Consider the following 18,746-nt stretch of genomic DNA (forward strand, 5'->3'; position numbering starts at 1 on the left):
TAAGATTCATTAGACTATATATTTTATTTTACATTTTTTCAAAATACATTTTAAATACAATTTCTACCTAAAATACATTTAAAAAGCAATTAAAAACACATTTAAGATATGCAAACATTAACAAATTCTGAAAGTGAAGAAGAGAGGATAGAAGTGATGGCTTAAGTCTTCCAAGAAATACATTTAAAATATCACTTTCACTTGTATTAAATAATCTATTTGAGATAGTGAATTCCATAATTGACATAGTACTGGTTAGACTATTTTAATGCTGAATTCACATAGCAGAGAATTAGATTATAAACCTGTATCTTTGAGTATAACACATAATGAGTTGGTGACCCAGATGTCACCTTGATCAAATAATATTATGCAGCAGCACTTAAGGATGCCTAGCATTTTACAGAATAAAACTCTGTAATATTAGAAGTGTACTAAACAACTATCCTAGAAAACCAACGATGTCATGAAGCTTTTATTGCCCAGTGTTTTTTCACCCTCTCTACGCAAAATGTGTTCCCAAGTCTTTTCCAAATACAGTCCTTCACCTTGCCACTGACCACCTATCTGCTGGTGGCATTGGGATGCAGTGGTTTGACTCTTGCTAGTCTGGAAAGGCCAAGCCTAAGACACTGAGTAGGTGATTTAACTGAAGCATGTTTCATAGAGTTGTTACTTGTTCCTGTTGCAGCTGAAAATAATTTTAAAACAAAAAGTTTTATGAACACAGAGAAAAAAAATCATAAAAATCTAATCTTTTCATAGCTTTCAAAGCAGAGCAAAAAAAAGGTATTCTAAAGGCACTGCAAGAAGAACTGAACAACACACCATGAAAGTACAAGAAAATTAGCATGTTCACGAGGAACCGATCCATTTGGGAGCCAAAGCAGCAGGCATAGCACACATTTTTAAATAACCAGCAATGTATCAGAGCAATAGCACCACATGGCATTGGACAGGCAGAGAAAGACTGTGCCTAGCCTACCGTGCATTTTCAGGTGTTCCGCAGACAATCACACAATGGAACACAATGCCAAGTGATAAAAGAATGTTTTAGAGAAAGGAGTCAAAGAGAAAAGAAATGTGTGCAGAAAAGGAATATGAAGGAAAGTAAGAATAAGGAGTCAGCAGCAGTATGCTTAAACATCCCAAAACATTAAAACTCCTAACTATTAATCTTACTAAAGCATTTAAAACACTCAAACATATTTCCAATATTATTTTAGAATACAAAACAACAGAACACATACCAGAGCTAAAGAAAACTCTTAATATGCGAGAAAGGGACACAATACAATCTCTTGCTTACGATTTGATCTATGCTCTGGAGGGCAGTCATTGTCCTAAAATATTTCTTTATTTGTTTGCGTGCTTTTAGGAGGCATTTCTAAAAACTTAAGACAACAAATCTATCTGCTACAAACTTTAATGTACCTGGTGGTACCCATTTGGGCTTCTTGTTTGTTACAGGACTTGATGTATGTAAAGGCCTTCCAACCGGTTCTGGAGACGTGGACATCTTCTTTTGTGTTTGCTCAGATTTTAGTTTTGTTACTTTTGAAGGAGTAAATACAGATAAAAATAAAAGCTTGGAAAGACACTTTTACTGAAAAAACATTATATTGTATAAGATGATAGATCTCTTTACTGCAAGACCTCTCTGAATTGAGTGAAATGAACGTGGATGTTAATAGACAATCATGTCTTCCAACCAACAACATATATTTAAACAGTTAAAATTATTATACTCTGGAATTTCAATCCTGGTTTGTTAATCAGCACTGCAACTATTTCTTGTTAAAGATATTCCAGATACTGAATTGCTAAGAGGGAAGGTTCTTCAGTCAGCTACATAAAACAAACCATTCCTTGTAACAATTAAAACTAAATGTAAACTAAATTATGTAAATTCATGCCTGAAATTGAAACATATTATCAAGTCAGACAGGATTAACATGACAGTAAGACTTTTCTTACGCTATTTAGGTAAAACTAAATTGTGTTAGCAATACAGAGAAAAATTCAAGTCTGAAGGACATGAATATTTAACATTTTCTCCAGTTTTTAACACTAGCATTGTTTGGCTGTCTTTTGATTAAAGACTTACATATTATGTAGCCTTTTCTTAGATGCTGTTGTTTTTTTTTAAAAAAGAAATGAACTCTGTCTATTCAGTTTTGTCTGTTCTTATTGTAAGCAGCGTTTATTTCTTTTAAAGCTTTTTTTCTTTCAGATTTTTTGTCATCTCCATTTCCCTTAACTCTGTAGAGTCAGTTTGTCAGCCTAATTTATCTGCCACTGCAGGTCCCTTTTAAGATACTTTGTTTTTAAATAAGAAAAATGATTATGAATATCAGAACAAAAAAACATGAAATATTTATTGTGAAAGGTACGGATTAAAACAAAAGGAACCTTTATACTAAAAAGAAGTGTATTTCAAATTCAAATTCATAGTAGAAACTTACCAGTAGTATTATTCTCAGATTTAGGAGTCTTTTCTTTTCCAGTCTGCCTCTTTATTTCCTTTTTATTTCCTTTGATTTTCATCTTTTCCATTGCACAGTCTTCATCATTACCTTCACTATAATATGAATCTTCTTCTGATTCCTCATCTACAGCAAGGAAAAAGGATCTCAACTCTTTAGAGGAAATAGAATTTACTATTATTCTAGTTAGTCTTCTAATCTCATGTTGAATGTAAAGAATCAGGGTATACTAAGAATATAGTAAAATATATTTACATGATGAAATGTGAAGGAAATAGCTATCATAGAACATTCTGCATTTACAGATTTCTCTCCCTGTATTTCAATATTTCAACACTGGTATAAAATGCAATTGACAGTTTTTAATTATCAGTTAAAAAAAAATACCCATGTGCTAGATGAAAAAGGTAAACTCTGTCAGAGCCTCTGATTTTGACATAATTTTGTTCACAAATATTTGAAGAGGAAAAATATGTCAAATTTCAGCTGCAGGAAAGATTTTACACATTTATTATTTAAATATTTCTTAAAAATACACTAGCAAATCTTAGGAATAATTTCCAAGCAGGAATATCTGGACTATTCTCCAAATATTTTATTTAACTGATAATCTTAGAAATATTTTCCAGTAAGCCTTCTGTAATGGATAAAGATTGGATAGAGACATATCAACTACTGGGGAATAAGAGAGAGAGCTACAGACATTCAGTAATTAGATCCTACTGGAATCTTATTGACCTAGAACCAGATGCAGCAAGGTTTTTTGAGAGTTGATAATGGAAAGAAGGAAGGCTACTTTGTTCTTTAATGAGCTTAGATAAAGACAACACTGAAAGAACTGTGATGAAGAACATGTGATACTTCTCTGCAATACAGTTGCAAAAATGAACAGAGGCTCTTTCAAGAGACCATTTTTCCCCGGACAGTGCGGGTAGAAAAATGATTTTCTGACATACTGCAGCATACACAGAGAAGTGGATGATTTTTGCCAGTTTAGGGAATGCGTAGCCCCAGTGTCTAGATTTAGTGTCTTCAGATTTCACTAGTATTAAAACATTTCAGTAAAGAGAAAGGAAAGAGAAAAAAGGAGAAGTATGTGCTTCAATGAACATATAACCTAAATGTAAGTAATCTCATTCAATACACATCTAAGCAGAGGGTGTTTACTGACAACTTACCTGGTACAGTCACTGGTTCGGAGTCAGTAATGTGCTCTCTGTCACAACTGTCAATGGTCAGTAACTTCTGATGAGAGAAAGCTTCAAATGCTGCTGTCCTTTGCCTACAGCCATTCATAGGTATGTCATCATCTAGAACCTGACTGAGACCTAGAAAACAGAAGGCGGTCTAATTAATCAAAATTCATAGTAACTCTGCTCAAAGAGAAGCAGGTATTTGAGTCTTGAGGCTCTGAATTCTTTTTTGTTTTTCTAAACTACACCATTAGAGAAGCATATTATCTATACCTGTTTTTATGACATTCTCACTTTATTTTTTAACTGATCAAACTGTACTTTTTGGTAGTAAAAGTGATCACTGTTTATGTGTAATCAAACCTAACTAAAGGACAGAAAGCCAAAATAAAATCAGAAATATGAAAAAGTTTCCAGTGGCACAGCAAATGTTTTGGACACATCTATCTGATGCTTACATATTCCAGACATATTAAGTAACTGAGGGTAAGTGTTGCTTCTTGTAAAAGCAGATAAACTCGTCATCTAAAAACACTGTGTCTATTGTTTCTTCCAGATAATATTTAGTGATCTGTAACTATTTCATTCAGAGTAGTTTTTTTTTTCCAATGTTAGGGTCTTTAAATTCCTCAACATTAAGCATATTTTAAAATATAGACACTTTCTTTTTCCCCATATAATTGAAAAACAGAAAATACGAGAAAGAAAAATGAGAAAAATGTATTTAAATGTGAATTTAAATGCTACTTCTGAAAGGACAGAGTATGAAAACAATCTACCTAAAAGTTCACTGTCTACACTACAATTGGAAAAACAGGTCTCCTATCTCCTGATTCAATATTCTTATTGTTTTAGGTATCCAGAAAACAAAATTTTAAAAATATGGAATAGTAATATTTGAAAATGACATTATAAAAATGCAATTTATTAAAAATGAAAATAAAATTTTTATCTCTCTCTAAACAACCTATTCAAAAGATCTTATAGAGAATTTATTTTTCTCATAGTAAAAAATACTAACATAAGAAGACAGGTACCACCTAGAAATTCACATTTCCTTATCACAACATCTTGAAAAAAAACATGACTTTCAATCTATTTTTTATAAAACAAGTCACGTTGAGTTCACCACATATAAACAGAGTATTGCACTGAACTGCACAATAACCTTGTTCTTTTGAATTTTGTACTTCGTGGATATTTGCTGATTTTTCTTTGATGGACAAGGCCAAGGTAACATTCAAATCCCTTTCACAGAAACTATCATCCAAGGATGTTCTGGAAAACAAACATTCAAAATAAAAGTATAATGAGACAAGAGTCACTAACCTATTTCTGACTTGCTAAGACATAAATACCAATATTTCTACAGAAATTAATATTTCAATATATACTTTATCAAACATCATGCCACAAATTAGTTCTAGAAAAGACTTAAAGAAAGTATCTCCTGATATTAAAAGCACACTATATTTAAAAGTATTATTACAAGAGAAAACAAGACAAACATCATCCACCTCTTGACTTCCACTTCTATAAAATAATAGCCATAAAAATCGTGTATCACATCTGAGATATGCACAAGACTATCCCTGAAAATACAATGTGCAGTGTGTTTAATGAAGATAAAGGGTAAAAACAACAACAACACTTTCTCCTTTATAGCAGTACTTCCTTAACATTCTAATTCTTAAAACAACATTTTGAGTCTTCATTCTCAAATGCATAAAACTATAGGAAAAAAAGAAAAAAATACAGTTTTTAAGTCCAGGTTCCTATTCCAAACATAGTAAACCACATTTCAATTTTTCTTACCTTCCAATAGGTGACTCTTTTTGCGATGGAGTCAATTCTCGTGTTTTTTGCTTCTTCTTTTTCTCCTTTTTTGGTTCCTCAGGCTGCGTTCTGGATTTTTTTGTCAAAGGTGCAGCTATGCATGCAAAGTCTTCATCTATGTAGGAGATATTAACAAGCTTTAATTAATTTTCCTTCTTCTATGTGGTCAAAAAGAGGTCACTCAACTCAATTTCATCATATACTGAAAATACAAAAAATACACAACCTTTCCGAAATTAAATCTGTTAATAAAAGAGACGTGTAAATCTACTGTTCTTCAATGCAATTTAAATGAAAATATAACAAGACTTCTTATACATCTGTGTTAAAGGCAATTTATATTAACAATATGTGACTAATGGTTTAGTGTTGAGTTTCTCAATAGATGCAAGTTTCATCTTTTGAGATACTTAATAATCAATTATAATAGCAATCACTGTCATTCATTAGTTTTAGAGTCTTGTTGTTTTGGAAATTAACTACATTAATGCCTCCCATTCACAAGAAATGTAGACTACTTCCTATTTTTTAGCCTTCTCACATTGCCTCTCAACAAGTACAAAACACATTCTCCAGTTTTACGAGAATATTTGAAGGTAGGAAAACTTCTTCTGACCAATTACAATGCAGCTCACAGTGGAAAATAAGGAAAAATACAACAATGTGTTTTCTAAATACCATAGAACAAATACATGATCTCTTCCGAGAGAAAAAAATCTAAAAGACAGAAGAAAACAAACTTTTTTTTTTTTTTTAATAATACAAGTGGACACTTAAAAAAAATAAGAAAAGTTACGAACCATATTTAAACTCATGAAACTAAGACTCTGCATTAACTCACATGACTTACAAGAGATCTCCAACATCATTTAATTTTTCCTTCCCCTTCCTATCACTTCAAAATGTTCAATGGATACCAAAAACTGACAAATAGCAGGGGAAAAAGAAAAAAAAAAGCTAATTTAAATTCATAAAGGAAAATTATGCAATACCCATTAGGGCTTAGAAGTAAAGGAGGACTCTCACGACAACAAATAGCCTGCAATCTATTTTTCTTACCAGTAGAACTCAAAATTTGATTGCTAAATCCTTATCCAAAATCCTTTATGACAGACCTCCATGAGAAATGTTAGATCTGTGCACAGCCAACTACATAAATTCCTTTATATTCTGATATGCAGACTAGTGAAATGATCATCAGGAGGACATGGAACAAGTAACTCTCTCTGAAAACTGAGGCAGGCAGAGAAACAGATTTTCCTGCAATCAAAAGACACAGTGCATTCAACAGATCCCTGGCAAACTGTTGTTATGCTCTGGCTTACCGAAATCATATTCGTGTTGAATCAAGATTTTTAACAATGTGCCCAGTTTACATCCACTGAAAACAGTAATAGCCTTGTTACTTAACTAAGTCACAAAAAAGAACACTCTGCTGATGCTTTAGGTTGTGGCATCCGTGCTTGACATTTCAGTTATGTACAGAAATACATCACTTACCACCATCTTCAAAATCCCCAAATTCTGAATAATTAACAATTTTCCTGTTCCTGTGGCAAAAGAACACAGTATTAAGCCTGTCATATTGAGAATCCTTACTAGCAAATTCTTGATTTGGTTTAAATCATGTATTTAAGGAGAAAAGCAATGTATGTCCAAATACACGTGTAACATGTAACTACTGCAAACTATATGGTTACTAAGAGTAATAGAATAGCTTGGTTGGGATAGTTCCAACTCCCCCTTCCAAGTGCAGGGACACCTCCACTAGATCAGGCTGCCCATTTACCCTACTTTGGCTTCTCTGTGTAACCTGTTTCAGTGCCTCACCACCCTCATAGTGAAGAATTTCTTCCTAATATTCAACTAAACCTACTCTCGTTAAATTTAAACTTGTTTGTTCTTGTCCTCCTGAGAGTCCCTTTCCAGTTTTGTTGTAGGTTCCCTTTAGATACTAGAAGACTGTTATAGGGTCTTCTTGTCTCCAGGCTGAACAAGCCGAGCCCCCTGAAACTGCCTTACAGAGAGGTGCTCCAGGCCTGCAGTGAACAATGGAAAAGGGCAATTGGTCTAAAGAATTAAGTTGTAACATATTCTTAGAAATAACTAATGCGGAAAGTAAGAATAACATACACATATTAGTAACATTTTTGGAAACTTAATTACTGAATTACCTAACAAATTCGTTCCCACAAAACCGCAGTAGATTTTAAACGATCTAAACAATGTGTGTATAGTATTCTGAACTAGAAAACATATTGTAACGTTGTTCATTAGACCGGCAGAAGCAAAATACATTTAACAAACTTACAAGGAGTCAGGGCCTCTACACAAAGCAGAACTGTCCCACTCTGTGGGAATGTTAGGATGCCATAGACAGGCTCCAAGATACTCCCCTCTATCCTCCTTCCGAGCTTATCTCTATGTAAGGACAGATGAATGACCAGAACAATGACTTAGTGTAAAGGGGTACAAATGTTAAAGGGGGGGGGTAACTAAACAATCAAGAGACTATGTTTATGTTATAAAACAGGCATCCAAAAACTGCGACCAAATGTTTGTTGAGAAAACAATTGTTAGAAGGTAATTAAACAATTAAGATATTTGTGTTTGGGCGGCAAAGATTTACGTTTACTTGATTAGTGAAGCGTCGTGAAAGAGTGTGAACCTGCAGTACTCAGCCAATGAGGAACCAGGGCAGAAAGAGATAAGCGTCGGGCAGTAGGGGATAAAAAGATGTAACCCTGTTTTCTCGGGGCTCTCCTGCTTGCAAGAGGCCCGCCATTGCAATTGCGAATAAAATCTGCTTTATCAGAGATACTGTCCTACAAAATTATTTGGATATTTCCTACAGAGCCCACCTGAGGGCCACCACCTGCACGCAAAGGCTCCTTGATGTCACGTCAGCGACGGGCAGACGCAGCGCGCGCGCCAGAGGCTTTCGAAGAAAAATCGCTCGGCGCCGTTCGGCGCGCACTCCCAACGCCTGCGCGCCCCGAGGAGCGGGAGGCTCGGCGGCCACCGAACCGCGCCACTCGCGCTCGAGTCCCTCGTCCCGTCCGCGCGGCCCGACCAGACCCGATCTGAGCTACGTCACGCACCTCCGCACCATCCCCGCCATCGCCGCTGCAGCCGGCGACGGCCGCGAGAGACGCGCGCCGTTGACGACTCCGTTCCCCTCTTTTGACGGCAGCAGAATTGCACATTCGCCACAGAGAGGCGGAGCGGAGGCAGCCGGTTCTACGGCGTCGAATCTGCGTCTCCGGATGAGAAGCTACTGAAGGGAAGGGAGGACGTCCTGGCGTCGGCACTTCCCGGAAAGAAAAATCGAATCCGTCGTCCGGAATCGAGGTGAGAGATGGGGGGTGGTGAAAGTCACTCCTACCTTTCGTACGAGGGCGCCGACCCCAACCTCTGTCGGCCCTGCGCCGGTCGCCCAGCGCCCCTCGGCTTGGTGAGACTGCTCCGGAGCCGCTGCGGCGTTCGTCTGCTCTGTCTGCCGGGCCGCCCCTCCTGTGCCGTACCTCCGCAGCTGAGCCTTGCAGTCTCGTGGCTGAACGAGCTTGCTTCGCAGCCGGGCAGGCGGCTTTGTTCGCCCGGGGAACACGTTACTGCAGACCCTTCTCCTCTTCCCTTGTGTCACCAACTTTGCTTCTGCGTTTTCAGTAACCACAGCTACTGCTGCAGCTCCTCTGAGCCTGCTAACCCTGAGCCCGCAGTGGATTTGAGGACACAAATGCAGACAGTGCTCTGTCACACGGGGATCGAAAACTTTTCATATCCTTTGTCTTCCCCTCTTAAAGTTAGTTTACTCGAGGAGTGGCACAGAGATATTTGTTGCTTTTGCATGTCTAGGTGGTGCTGTTTAGATCCCTCTCTACAGCTGGACATGTGCCGGCCTCAATTTTGTTTTGGTTGTCTTGGAATGTTCATTCATGTGTGGAACTTGTAGATGAAACAGGATGATATATCTTTCAGCTATGTGTTGAGTTTTCTACAGAATGGTTTGGATTGAAAAGAACCTTAAAGATCAGATAGTTCTAGCTGTTTGGACACCTCCCACTAAATCAGATTTCCTAACGTGCCATCCAACCTGGCCTTCAATACTTTAAGGAACTGAGCATCAATAGCTTCTCTGGGGAACCTGTTCCAGTGTCTCAACCTTCTATTTTAAAACTGTTACCCTTTGTCTTATCACTACAGATAAAGAGTCCTTCCCCAACTTTTCTGTTAGCTCCCTTTAGGTACTGGATGGGTGCTACAGGGTCTTCCTGGAGCCTTCTGTTGTCCAGGCAAGAAAATAAACAACTCTCAGCCTGTCTTCATAGGAAAGGTGCTTCAGCTCAGTGATCATCTCTGTGGTCTTCCTCTGAATGTGCCCTAACAGGTGTATGTCTTTATTGTGCTGGGAGTCTCTGAATTGAATGCAGCATTCAAGGTGGAATAAACGGTATTAAAGTCATTTGCTTAATTGATTTCCAGCATGTGGACTTGTTTGTGACCCTATAAACTAATCCTATAAATTTTTCTGTGGAGAATAAACTTTTTGTTTTCTGCTTTCCTTCTTCTTGGACGGTGGCTTTTAACACTGAGGAAGTTTCCAAGTTTCCATTAGGATAAGGTGCCCAACATTGCAGGCTATGTTCAAAGAAGAGAACTGTAAATGTATGAAGGAGACCTTGTGTAGAGAAAAATTACCAAGACACAAGACAGCTCCCATTGTTCATTTTTGTCTTGTAGACAGTTCTCTTGCTTTTTTCTTTTTTCCTTTTTTTTTTTTTTTTTTCTTTCTTCTGATGGTGTCCTTTAAAAATAAATCCAATCTATCTTTAGGCACATTTCAAAAGAACTAAGTAAGCTTCTTCCAGAAGTTACTGCTGTCTTCTCCTCCCTACAACTCTACCACCAGTGGAGAAGAGGCAGTAAAATCCTAATGCACTCCAAACTGTTTCAGTTTTTGAGATATAGTTGTTTGCAGTTACAGTTTCTCAGTTAAAGATAGCTTTTTATGTGTTTTTATTCTGTCTTTTTTCTGCCTTTTAGTAACAAGGTTTATACTGTAATTCTTGAAAATAAGTACCGTACTGCGCTCGATCCCAGATTGAAATAACTCAGTGTTCTGGAAACTGATATTCATTTTACAGCTTCTACCTGTGTGTTTGGAATCCAAAGCTGAGATGGACACCAATGAAAAATGCAGGATTAAAAGTTATCTTGCTAGAAATTGTAAATTATTAACAAAGACGTGCATTTATTTATTTATTTATTTTATGAGAATGTAATTATTGCTGTTTTCATTGCTACTGCAGGAAATGAACTCAAGAAGATGAAGCCTAATAGAGGAAAGGCCTGTGCTGGAGAGAGAGACTATGTGTACACACTCAATGCTGGAAATCAACATTTTGTGCTTACAGTGCCTCTCAAATTTCCTGTGCAAGAGAATATTAGTCATTTGCATGGACGTCTAATGCTTCTGCACAATCTGCCATGTTTTGTAGAAAATGGTAAGAAATTTTTTTTAAAAAAATTCATGTCAAATGTCAATGTTTTACCAGATACCTTAAGAAACAAGTACTGAAAAAAAGTTGTTTTTTGTGTTTTTTTTTTAATTTAAATTAAAAACAAGAACAGCAAAACATTTATGAATATGGTATTGGTACAAGCAAGTATGATGCCCAAATGAAAGCTTTTCAGAAAAAACTTTGTTTCCTACCTGATTACTGATATTCCATTGACATGGTTTTGTTGATGTAATGTTCTCTTCTTGTTATAAAAGACCTGAAGCAATCTCTTAATAAGTTCATAGAAGATGAAACTATAAAAGGTTATGATAGAGAAGCTGAAATGGCTCTGGAAGCTGTGAAGTCAGGAGAAGTAGACATAAACCAGCTGGCAGATACTTGGGCTAAAGCTTATAAAGAGGTAAGATTAAGGCTGAAAAATTAATATTCAGAACTTGTTTTGTGAGTATACTCAAATAATCACTTTTGTAAAGGTGCAGAATTACACTGAAATCATTTTTACTGATCAATTCTTGTAATTTTTCCCTTTTATTCTGAAGTGATCATGCAAGTTCTTTATCAGGTTTTTCCTGAATTTATGTCATTACTGGCAAAAATTTAGTTGAGCTATAAAATCAAAATAGGTAAAGCAGATATTTGCGGTCAAACAGAAGTGGATGTATGGGTTACAGTGCATTAGAATCAAATCAGAAGATAGTAAATTGCAAAAATATCAATGAGGACTCCAACGGAGGAGGTATGTGGTTTTCAGCTCATTTTCTGAGTTCATATAAGTTTTGTACTCTTAGTTATTTGTTTTGTGTTTAAACTTCAGAAAATAGGAATGCAGAGGAATTGGAGTCCTAGTGGAGAGAAAAAAGCATGACAGAAACTGCAGCTATTGTGGAAAAGTTTGAGGGCCTGACTTGTCATGGAAGAGTGAAGAATATCGCAGGAAAATGTGGGAATATATGTCCGTTATAAAGAAAATTGGCAAAAAAAAAAGTCTGCCTTAATGAACATCAACAAAACGAAATTAGTTGACCATTTAAGAAGGAATTTTTTTTTTATTGAGGAGCATAAGAGTGTGATCAAACAAAGAGTTTACCCTCTCTTTCTCTGAAGAAATGAATAGGTTAAACAGACTGTTTAAAACCTTGTCTCTGTGCGAGGTTTAGGATTATACTGTTTTTTGATATTCCTTAACCTATTATTCAATACATCAGCTACATTTATCAGGTGAAACTGGTATATAAGAATATATGGAGTGTTTCAGTATAAAAGAGCTTGCTGAATTGACATGTTTGGGTCATTCTTTGTTCAGTAAAAATTGCTTTTCTGAAATCATTGTTGATCACATTCTAAATATATCAACAATTGGTTCTTCTTTCTAATAAAACATTTTTCTTTGCATAGCCAATGTTTTGAACCCAATCTAAAATTCATCAAATGATGAAATATTGTACAGATATTATTTTAAGGTACTATAAAAAAAAAAAAAAGCTAAATTTTCTTCTTTCCAATTGGTTGGTGGCTGAAAATTGATTATTCCTCTCTGTAATCAAAATGCTTCTGCTGTTCGATGCTTTCAAAACGAAAGTATATGGGAAGAGAGAAGATAATAATAGTTAAGCCAGAGTACAGGCAACTCAAATTAGGAAAGAGATAGGTAATGTATGTTGAAGGATGTACATCAGAATGAATGTCCAGTTGGTTTTGTGCCACCATTATAAGACATCTTTATTTTAAATCATTTGGTACCCTTAAGGATGTATCTTTTATAATTTTTAGACAACGTTAGAGTATGCAAAACCTGAAGAAAACAGCTGGGACGAAGATTTTGCAGATGTTTATCATGATCTGATACATTCTCCAGCTTCTGAGACACTGTTAAACCTGGAACACAATTATTTTGTTAGCATCTCAGAATTAATAAGTGAAAGAGATGTGGAATTGAAAAAACTACAGGAAAGGTATTATTTTTATTTTATTTTATTGTTATACCAAATACAGGTGTACACCACCAGTTTTGTATTTCTGTCTTTAAGCATGTAATAAATACTTAGCCTATATTACTGGGATCAGCTATCTTCCATTCTACTTGGTCACTGAGAATTAGAAAAGTTCATCTGAGTAATATGAGGTTTGATGGTGTTGATTTCTGTTTGTTCTATAGATAAGTACTTAGGATGTCTAGTAAACGAAGTATGTACCGTGTTTTGCCTTGATTGTATTTTAAATGAGAAATTGAAAGGAGGAATGAAACTGAATGAACTTCAATTCAGAAACCCTAGGAAGTAGTTAAGTCTGTGTGGGATCCCGACTTCCCTGAGTGTAAAGTTGCAGATGGCTGCTTTGCCCACAAGGGGGAGAATATGCACTGCGGGATGTTATAAATACTAGATATAAATGCTGGCAGTGCTTGTGAAATACCAAGATTATTCGAAACAGTATGCTTTAGCATTGTAAGCAGCACTATCTTTGCTTTTAAGCTCCTTTTATATGATGTATACCTATTTATGTAGCTTTTTTGTTTATTTCTAATGTACCTCCAGAACAAATCTTACGTATATCTAATTTGGGGATGAAAGTCTCCAGTAATGTAAGCTTTTTTTTTTGTGTGTGTGTGTGTGGCTTGTTAACTCTTCTTGACTATTTATATAGAAGAGAGAGCACTTAGTGTTAATAGCAGTAATTGCACACAGCTCAACTATGAGTGCAGGTAATGTTCTGTTTACACAGAAGGTGGTTTGGAATTCGTGACCATCAACTTAAGTTTGCTATAGTAAATCTATTTATTTCTAGGATGAATACAAAAGACAAAGTGAAGCCAGGAAATTTGGAAGATGAGGGAGAGATGAAGTATTTGGATGAACAGCTGATAGCAGGACTGTTCATTAGCTCCAGTGCCCATTTTTGAATACAACAAGAGCTGGAAAATTATCTGGATATTAAAAATAAGTGTGTTTAGCCTACTTCCTGGTGGTTACATGTTTGCATCATTTGTGTTTGGGAGGGAACAAAGCAAAACGGATTGAGAAATTTTATTTCAAAACAATAGTTATGTCTTCATTATAGTATCTAGCTGGGAAATTGTACTTGTTACATATTTGGGTCTGTCCAATTCATTTTTATTAGGAAAAAAAAACAACAACAAAACAAAACAGGACTTGCTTTTTAAAAACGTGATAGCTATTTTAAATTGAAAATATGTGTGCTCCAAACCTAAAGTTTGAGATAACTAGTTTTTTTAACTGCTTTCAATAAAAGGAAAATTTTCTTCAGATTCTAGGACTGAGCATTTAGGCCTTTGGGGATTTTGTTTGTTTGTGAAGGTTTTTTTTTCTTTTATGTCCAGTGACTTTTCCATTATTCTTGAATAAAATAGTTAACTCAAAAGAGTTAACTAAATAAAGAACTACCCCCCTAAAATTGTTAGAATTAAGCGTCTGACAACGAAATAGCTACTATAAAATGCACTTAATTCACTGCACTGCACTGTAGTTAAAGTACTACATGATATATCTTTCAGCTATGTTGAGTTTTATGTAAAGTCATAGAATGGTTTGGGTTGGAAGGGACCTTATGTATCATCTAGTTCCTCCCCCCTACAGTGACCAGATGCACCTTCTACTGGATTGGACTGCTTCAAGTCCCATCCAACCTGATCTTGAACACTTCCATAGTAGAGACTTCCACATCTTCTCTGGGTAAACTGTTCCAGAGTCTCATCATCCTTGTAGTAAAGAATTTATTCCTTAAATTTCCATCTACACTTTTAAAACCTTTACCTCTTTTTCTGTCTCTCTACTCCCTGTTCAGGAGTCTTTCTCCATATTTCTTGCAGATCCTTTTAAGTACTAGCAGTCCCCTATAAGGTCTCTTAGAGTCATCTCTTCTCAAGGCTGAAAAACCCCATCTCTCAAGTCTCCATGAAGAAGGAGAGGTGCTCCACCCCACTGATTGTTTTTGAGTTCTAACAGGTCTGTATCCTCCTCATGCTGCAGGCTGAATTCAGTACTGCAGGTGGGATCTCATGACAGCAGAAGAGACAGAGACGATCACCTCCCTTGACCCACTAGCTACTCTACTTCTGTTGCAGCCCAGGATACAATTGGCTTTCTGAACTGCAAGTGCACAATACCAGTTTATTTTTATTTCCACTGATACCCTCAAGTCCTTCTCCACAGGGCTGCTCTCAGTACAATCACTCATTACTCAGCCTGTGTTTATGTTTGGGATGCCCTGATGCAAATGGAAGACCTTGGGCCTGCGATTAGCATTGATTACCTGACTGATAGATCTGATCAGTGGCAATATCAGCAACAGTGCTTGTTCCTCTGCTAGTTTATTGAAAGTGTTCCTTGTTATAAATCTGCATGTGCTTCCCTTTCAGACAAGGAGCAGAAATGGATAAGGTGATGCAGGAACTAGGGAAATCTCTAACAGACCAAGATGTAAATTCATTAGCAGCTCGGCATTTTGAATCACAGCAGGTAAACTAAGTTCAGCAAATTATAAAACATAAAGTGTATAATTGCATTAAAAAGAGAACTCAAAACACTCAAATTACTATCTTTTTGTTAGGATTTGGAGAACAAATGGACCAATGAATTAAAACAATCTACTGCTATCCAGAAGCAGGAATATCAGGAATGGGTGATAAAACTTCATCGGGACCTAAAGAATCCCAACAACAGCTCAATCAGGTATTTTATTCCCCTGTGAAGCTTACTGCTGTCTATAGTAGTTCAAAATACATTGTTTTTTCTAGCCTTTCTTCCCGAGTAACCATTTAAACAGGATAATCCAAGAGAATCAAAGGCAAATAAACCATGATAATTATATATGTGCAATATTTTATAATCTTTCTGTACAATAAAATGCTCTAAACACTACACTGCTAACTAAGCAGGAGTTTCCTCCTGTTCTTCTCTGTTTACAGTGTCTGTTTAGCGCTATTTTACAATGCTTTCTGTTAATGCTTACCAATATTACACAGAATAATTGTAGTTTAATAAGTGACAGCAGTATTGCAAAATTTTTATTGATAAGCCTCTTTAAAGTTTTATGTCAACAGTACAGAAGACCTAAAAATGTAGAGTTTTTCAGTCTGACCAGTTACAGTGAGCATTGAATGAAAAATATTTTCATTTAGGAAATAGTAAGGAAATGAGAATTTGTAACTTGGTGAGATTCTTATTTGCTATCATTAGTATCTACTGCCTTTGTTACCATTTTTAAAATCAAAGGAGTAAAACATGGTGCTTTTTCGTATCTCATACTAGTAGAAGAGCCTGAACAGGTAGTCTAGGTGGATGTAGTAAGAATTTATGGGGAAAGTGAAACCTTTGAACCAAATGGATGCCAGTGATAAGATGAAAATGCCATGGAATGTGATGAAGTACAAAATACTTCATCATTCCTCTTAGGTGTTTCCTCTCAGGATAAGAAAGTGGAATGTGTGGAACATGAAGGAAGAGAGATGAGGGGAAATATATTGGAAGACACTGTATGTGTGATTAGATTTCTCAATACTTTCCTCAAGAGTGTTTGGAAGTGTTTCGCAGTTTTCAGGTTAGTTGCAGAATATTTTCTTTGGACTGCACATCTCCCAGTCAAGCTGACTGCTTTCTAAGCTAGTGACCATTAAAAAAAAAAAGTCACTGTAATAGTGACAGTCTGCTCAAACTAAGCCCAGTCTTTAAATATTTTTCCATGGAGTTTCAGCACTACTGAGTATTCCCGTGAGGCTTTAAAGACAGTGAAATTACAAAGGCCATTCATACTTGTAACTGTGAATCACTTTTGCTGAAAGATGTGGCCAAGCTAGAGTTACGTAGAACTGAAAACCAGTAGAAATGAGCAGCTAGAAGTCCAGAGTCAAGTACCTCTGAGAAAAACAGAGGTTTGGCTTCATAGTTTTGTACTTTCAGTATCAGATGTTTCCATTCACCATAACAGATATGAAGTGTACATGAAGTGTTATAACAGAAAGTGTGGTACCTCAGGCTGTGTTGAGTTCTGAGAACTATAGGTCCCTAATGCGTGTGGAAGTAATGCATAGGATGTCTGTAATAGAGCAACCAGAATCCTGGAGGTAGAAAGATAGTTGCTTATGTATGAATATACTTACACACAGATCTTTCCACAAGTAATATCTCCTATTTATTTCCATGGGAGCAACATACACAAGAAGTTATATTTGATAGAGCAAATTCTCACCTACAAAAAAACCTTGCTTTTTAGCAATCACCACCATTAGCTATGCATTTTTGCCACTGATGAACAAAAGTGTGCATGCCACTTTTGTAAAAATCTGCACCAGTGGAGGTGACACACTGCTGCTGTCACCACTGTTGAAACATAATGCCTACTGCCTCACTGTGCTAATGTCCACTGCTTAGTCTCCATAAATATTCAGTAAGCATCGATGAATGTTAATCGGTGCATTTTTATCCACACGTAGGAATTCAGTGACATGCTTCATACACACTTCCATGTCAGGCACCATTTTGTTAGACTGTCCCTCTGCTGCCATCTGTTGCATCGCAACAAAATTGAACAGAATATTGGTGGGAAGGTTCAACCTGTACTAACATACTACCTTGTTCTTCTATTCTGCTCTCCCTTTTATTTCCTGTTCTTATTATTATGTTGTAACTAGGCATTGAGGTATTTTTGTTGTTCAGTCTCAAAATATTTTTTAAAAAAAGACTGATAATATAAATCTAGTAGTGAAGTTTTCTCTTCCTGCTGATAAGCAGATGACTTCATTGCAGCATGACAGGAAGGCAGGACTTCCAATATGTAGAGTTCATTCAAAATAGGTTTAGTATCTTGATTTCCACAGGCTGAGAAATTTTTTTATAGCATTTGTGAAATATTGTTGGTGTTGAACAGAAGCTAGTATAAACTTCTCAGTAGGTTTCTTATTATTTTAGTGATGAAATTAAGGTTCAGCCCAGTCAATTGAGAGAATCTGTAGAAGGAAATGGAAGAATTTATGAAGAGCAAAGACTTTTAGAAGAAAGTTTTACTATTCACTTGGGTAAGTAAAATAAACTGACAGCAAAGCCAAAACATAAGAACAGATGCTAGAGAATTATACGTGTATGTCTTATTTACAGTATTTAATTGTCAGTGTATTGTATACAGATTGGGATTATTTTGTATTTGTTGTTTGCATGTGTAAGAGAAGTGCAGTACATCATAAACCATATTAAATAGCATTTAGCTATCTGAAAAATACTTAATGGAAAACATTCTGAAAGCAAATTTTTACCCACTCTGCTGAGGTGAATAGTATAAAGAAAAGCATAGTGACATCAAAGCATGTAACAATTAAGAAAATAAAAGTATGAGTGCTGATTCGATTCCTAGAATAATAGGTGCTTGATTTTAAAAAAAAAAAAAAAAAAATTTACTTTACTATTGCTTGTGCATTGAAGATTTTTAAGCTGTTGATTTTAATTGCTCCCAAGTAGTTTTCATTTCTAGCTTTATCACAGGGAACAAGTCTCATTTCAGGTATAAATATGCCTTTTCTATTACAGTATTGCATTTTTACTCTATTTTTAAAATTGCTGATATGCATATAAGATTATGCATTTGGTTAAGAACTTACTTTGTATATTAGTGGTTATGTTTCCCTTATGGGTCTTTCTCACAAAAATTAGGGGGAAATTTTGGTTCATTGCATTTTAATAACAATCTTGAGTTTCATCCTT

The 18,746-nt window shown here is 35.9% G+C and overlaps 2 protein-coding genes across 4 annotated transcripts in view; one reads left to right on the forward strand and one right to left on the reverse strand.

Annotated features, from left to right (window-relative positions):
• On the reverse strand, nucleotides 1–9,294 carry RAD51AP1 (RAD51 associated protein 1). The gene is made up of 10 exons (XM_090139241.1): nucleotides 9,222–9,294; nucleotides 8,720–9,101; nucleotides 8,377–8,598; nucleotides 7,016–7,065; nucleotides 5,495–5,630; nucleotides 4,848–4,957; nucleotides 3,665–3,814; nucleotides 2,466–2,612; nucleotides 1,435–1,554; nucleotides 1–691 (listed from the first exon to the last, which is right to left on the reverse strand). Exons 1-10 carry the CDS (start codon nucleotides 9,292–9,294, stop codon nucleotides 564–566), a joined length of 1,518 nt encoding a protein of 505 aa, XP_089995367.1. The 3' UTR covers nucleotides 1–563.
• Nucleotides 8,598–18,746, forward strand: part of FERRY3 (FERRY endosomal RAB5 effector complex subunit 3) — a 25,197-nt gene continuing 15,048 nt past the window's right edge. Inside the window, exons 1-7 of one of the 3 annotated variants that reach the window (XM_031606210.2) lie at nucleotides 8,598–8,866; nucleotides 10,825–11,019; nucleotides 11,292–11,437; nucleotides 12,808–12,989; nucleotides 15,413–15,512; nucleotides 15,604–15,725; nucleotides 17,961–18,067. In XM_031606210.2, the coding sequence (XP_031462070.2) occupies nucleotides 10,842–11,019; nucleotides 11,292–11,437; nucleotides 12,808–12,989; nucleotides 15,413–15,512; nucleotides 15,604–15,725; nucleotides 17,961–18,067 (835 nt within the window). In that variant the 5' untranslated portion in view covers nucleotides 8,598–8,866; nucleotides 10,825–10,841. Of the gene's footprint in view, nucleotides 8,970–10,824; nucleotides 11,020–11,291; nucleotides 11,438–12,807; nucleotides 12,990–15,412; nucleotides 15,513–15,603; nucleotides 15,726–17,960; nucleotides 18,068–18,746 lie in introns of those variants that run through there. The other 2 variants (XM_090147971.1, XM_090147975.1) reach the window with 2 other exon arrangements.

This window comes from Phasianus colchicus, chromosome 1, assembly GCF_987193195.1.
Source record: "Phasianus colchicus chromosome 1, bPhaCol1.hap1.1, whole genome shotgun sequence".
NCBI classification, from domain to species: domain Eukaryota; kingdom Metazoa; phylum Chordata; class Aves; order Galliformes; family Phasianidae; genus Phasianus; species Phasianus colchicus.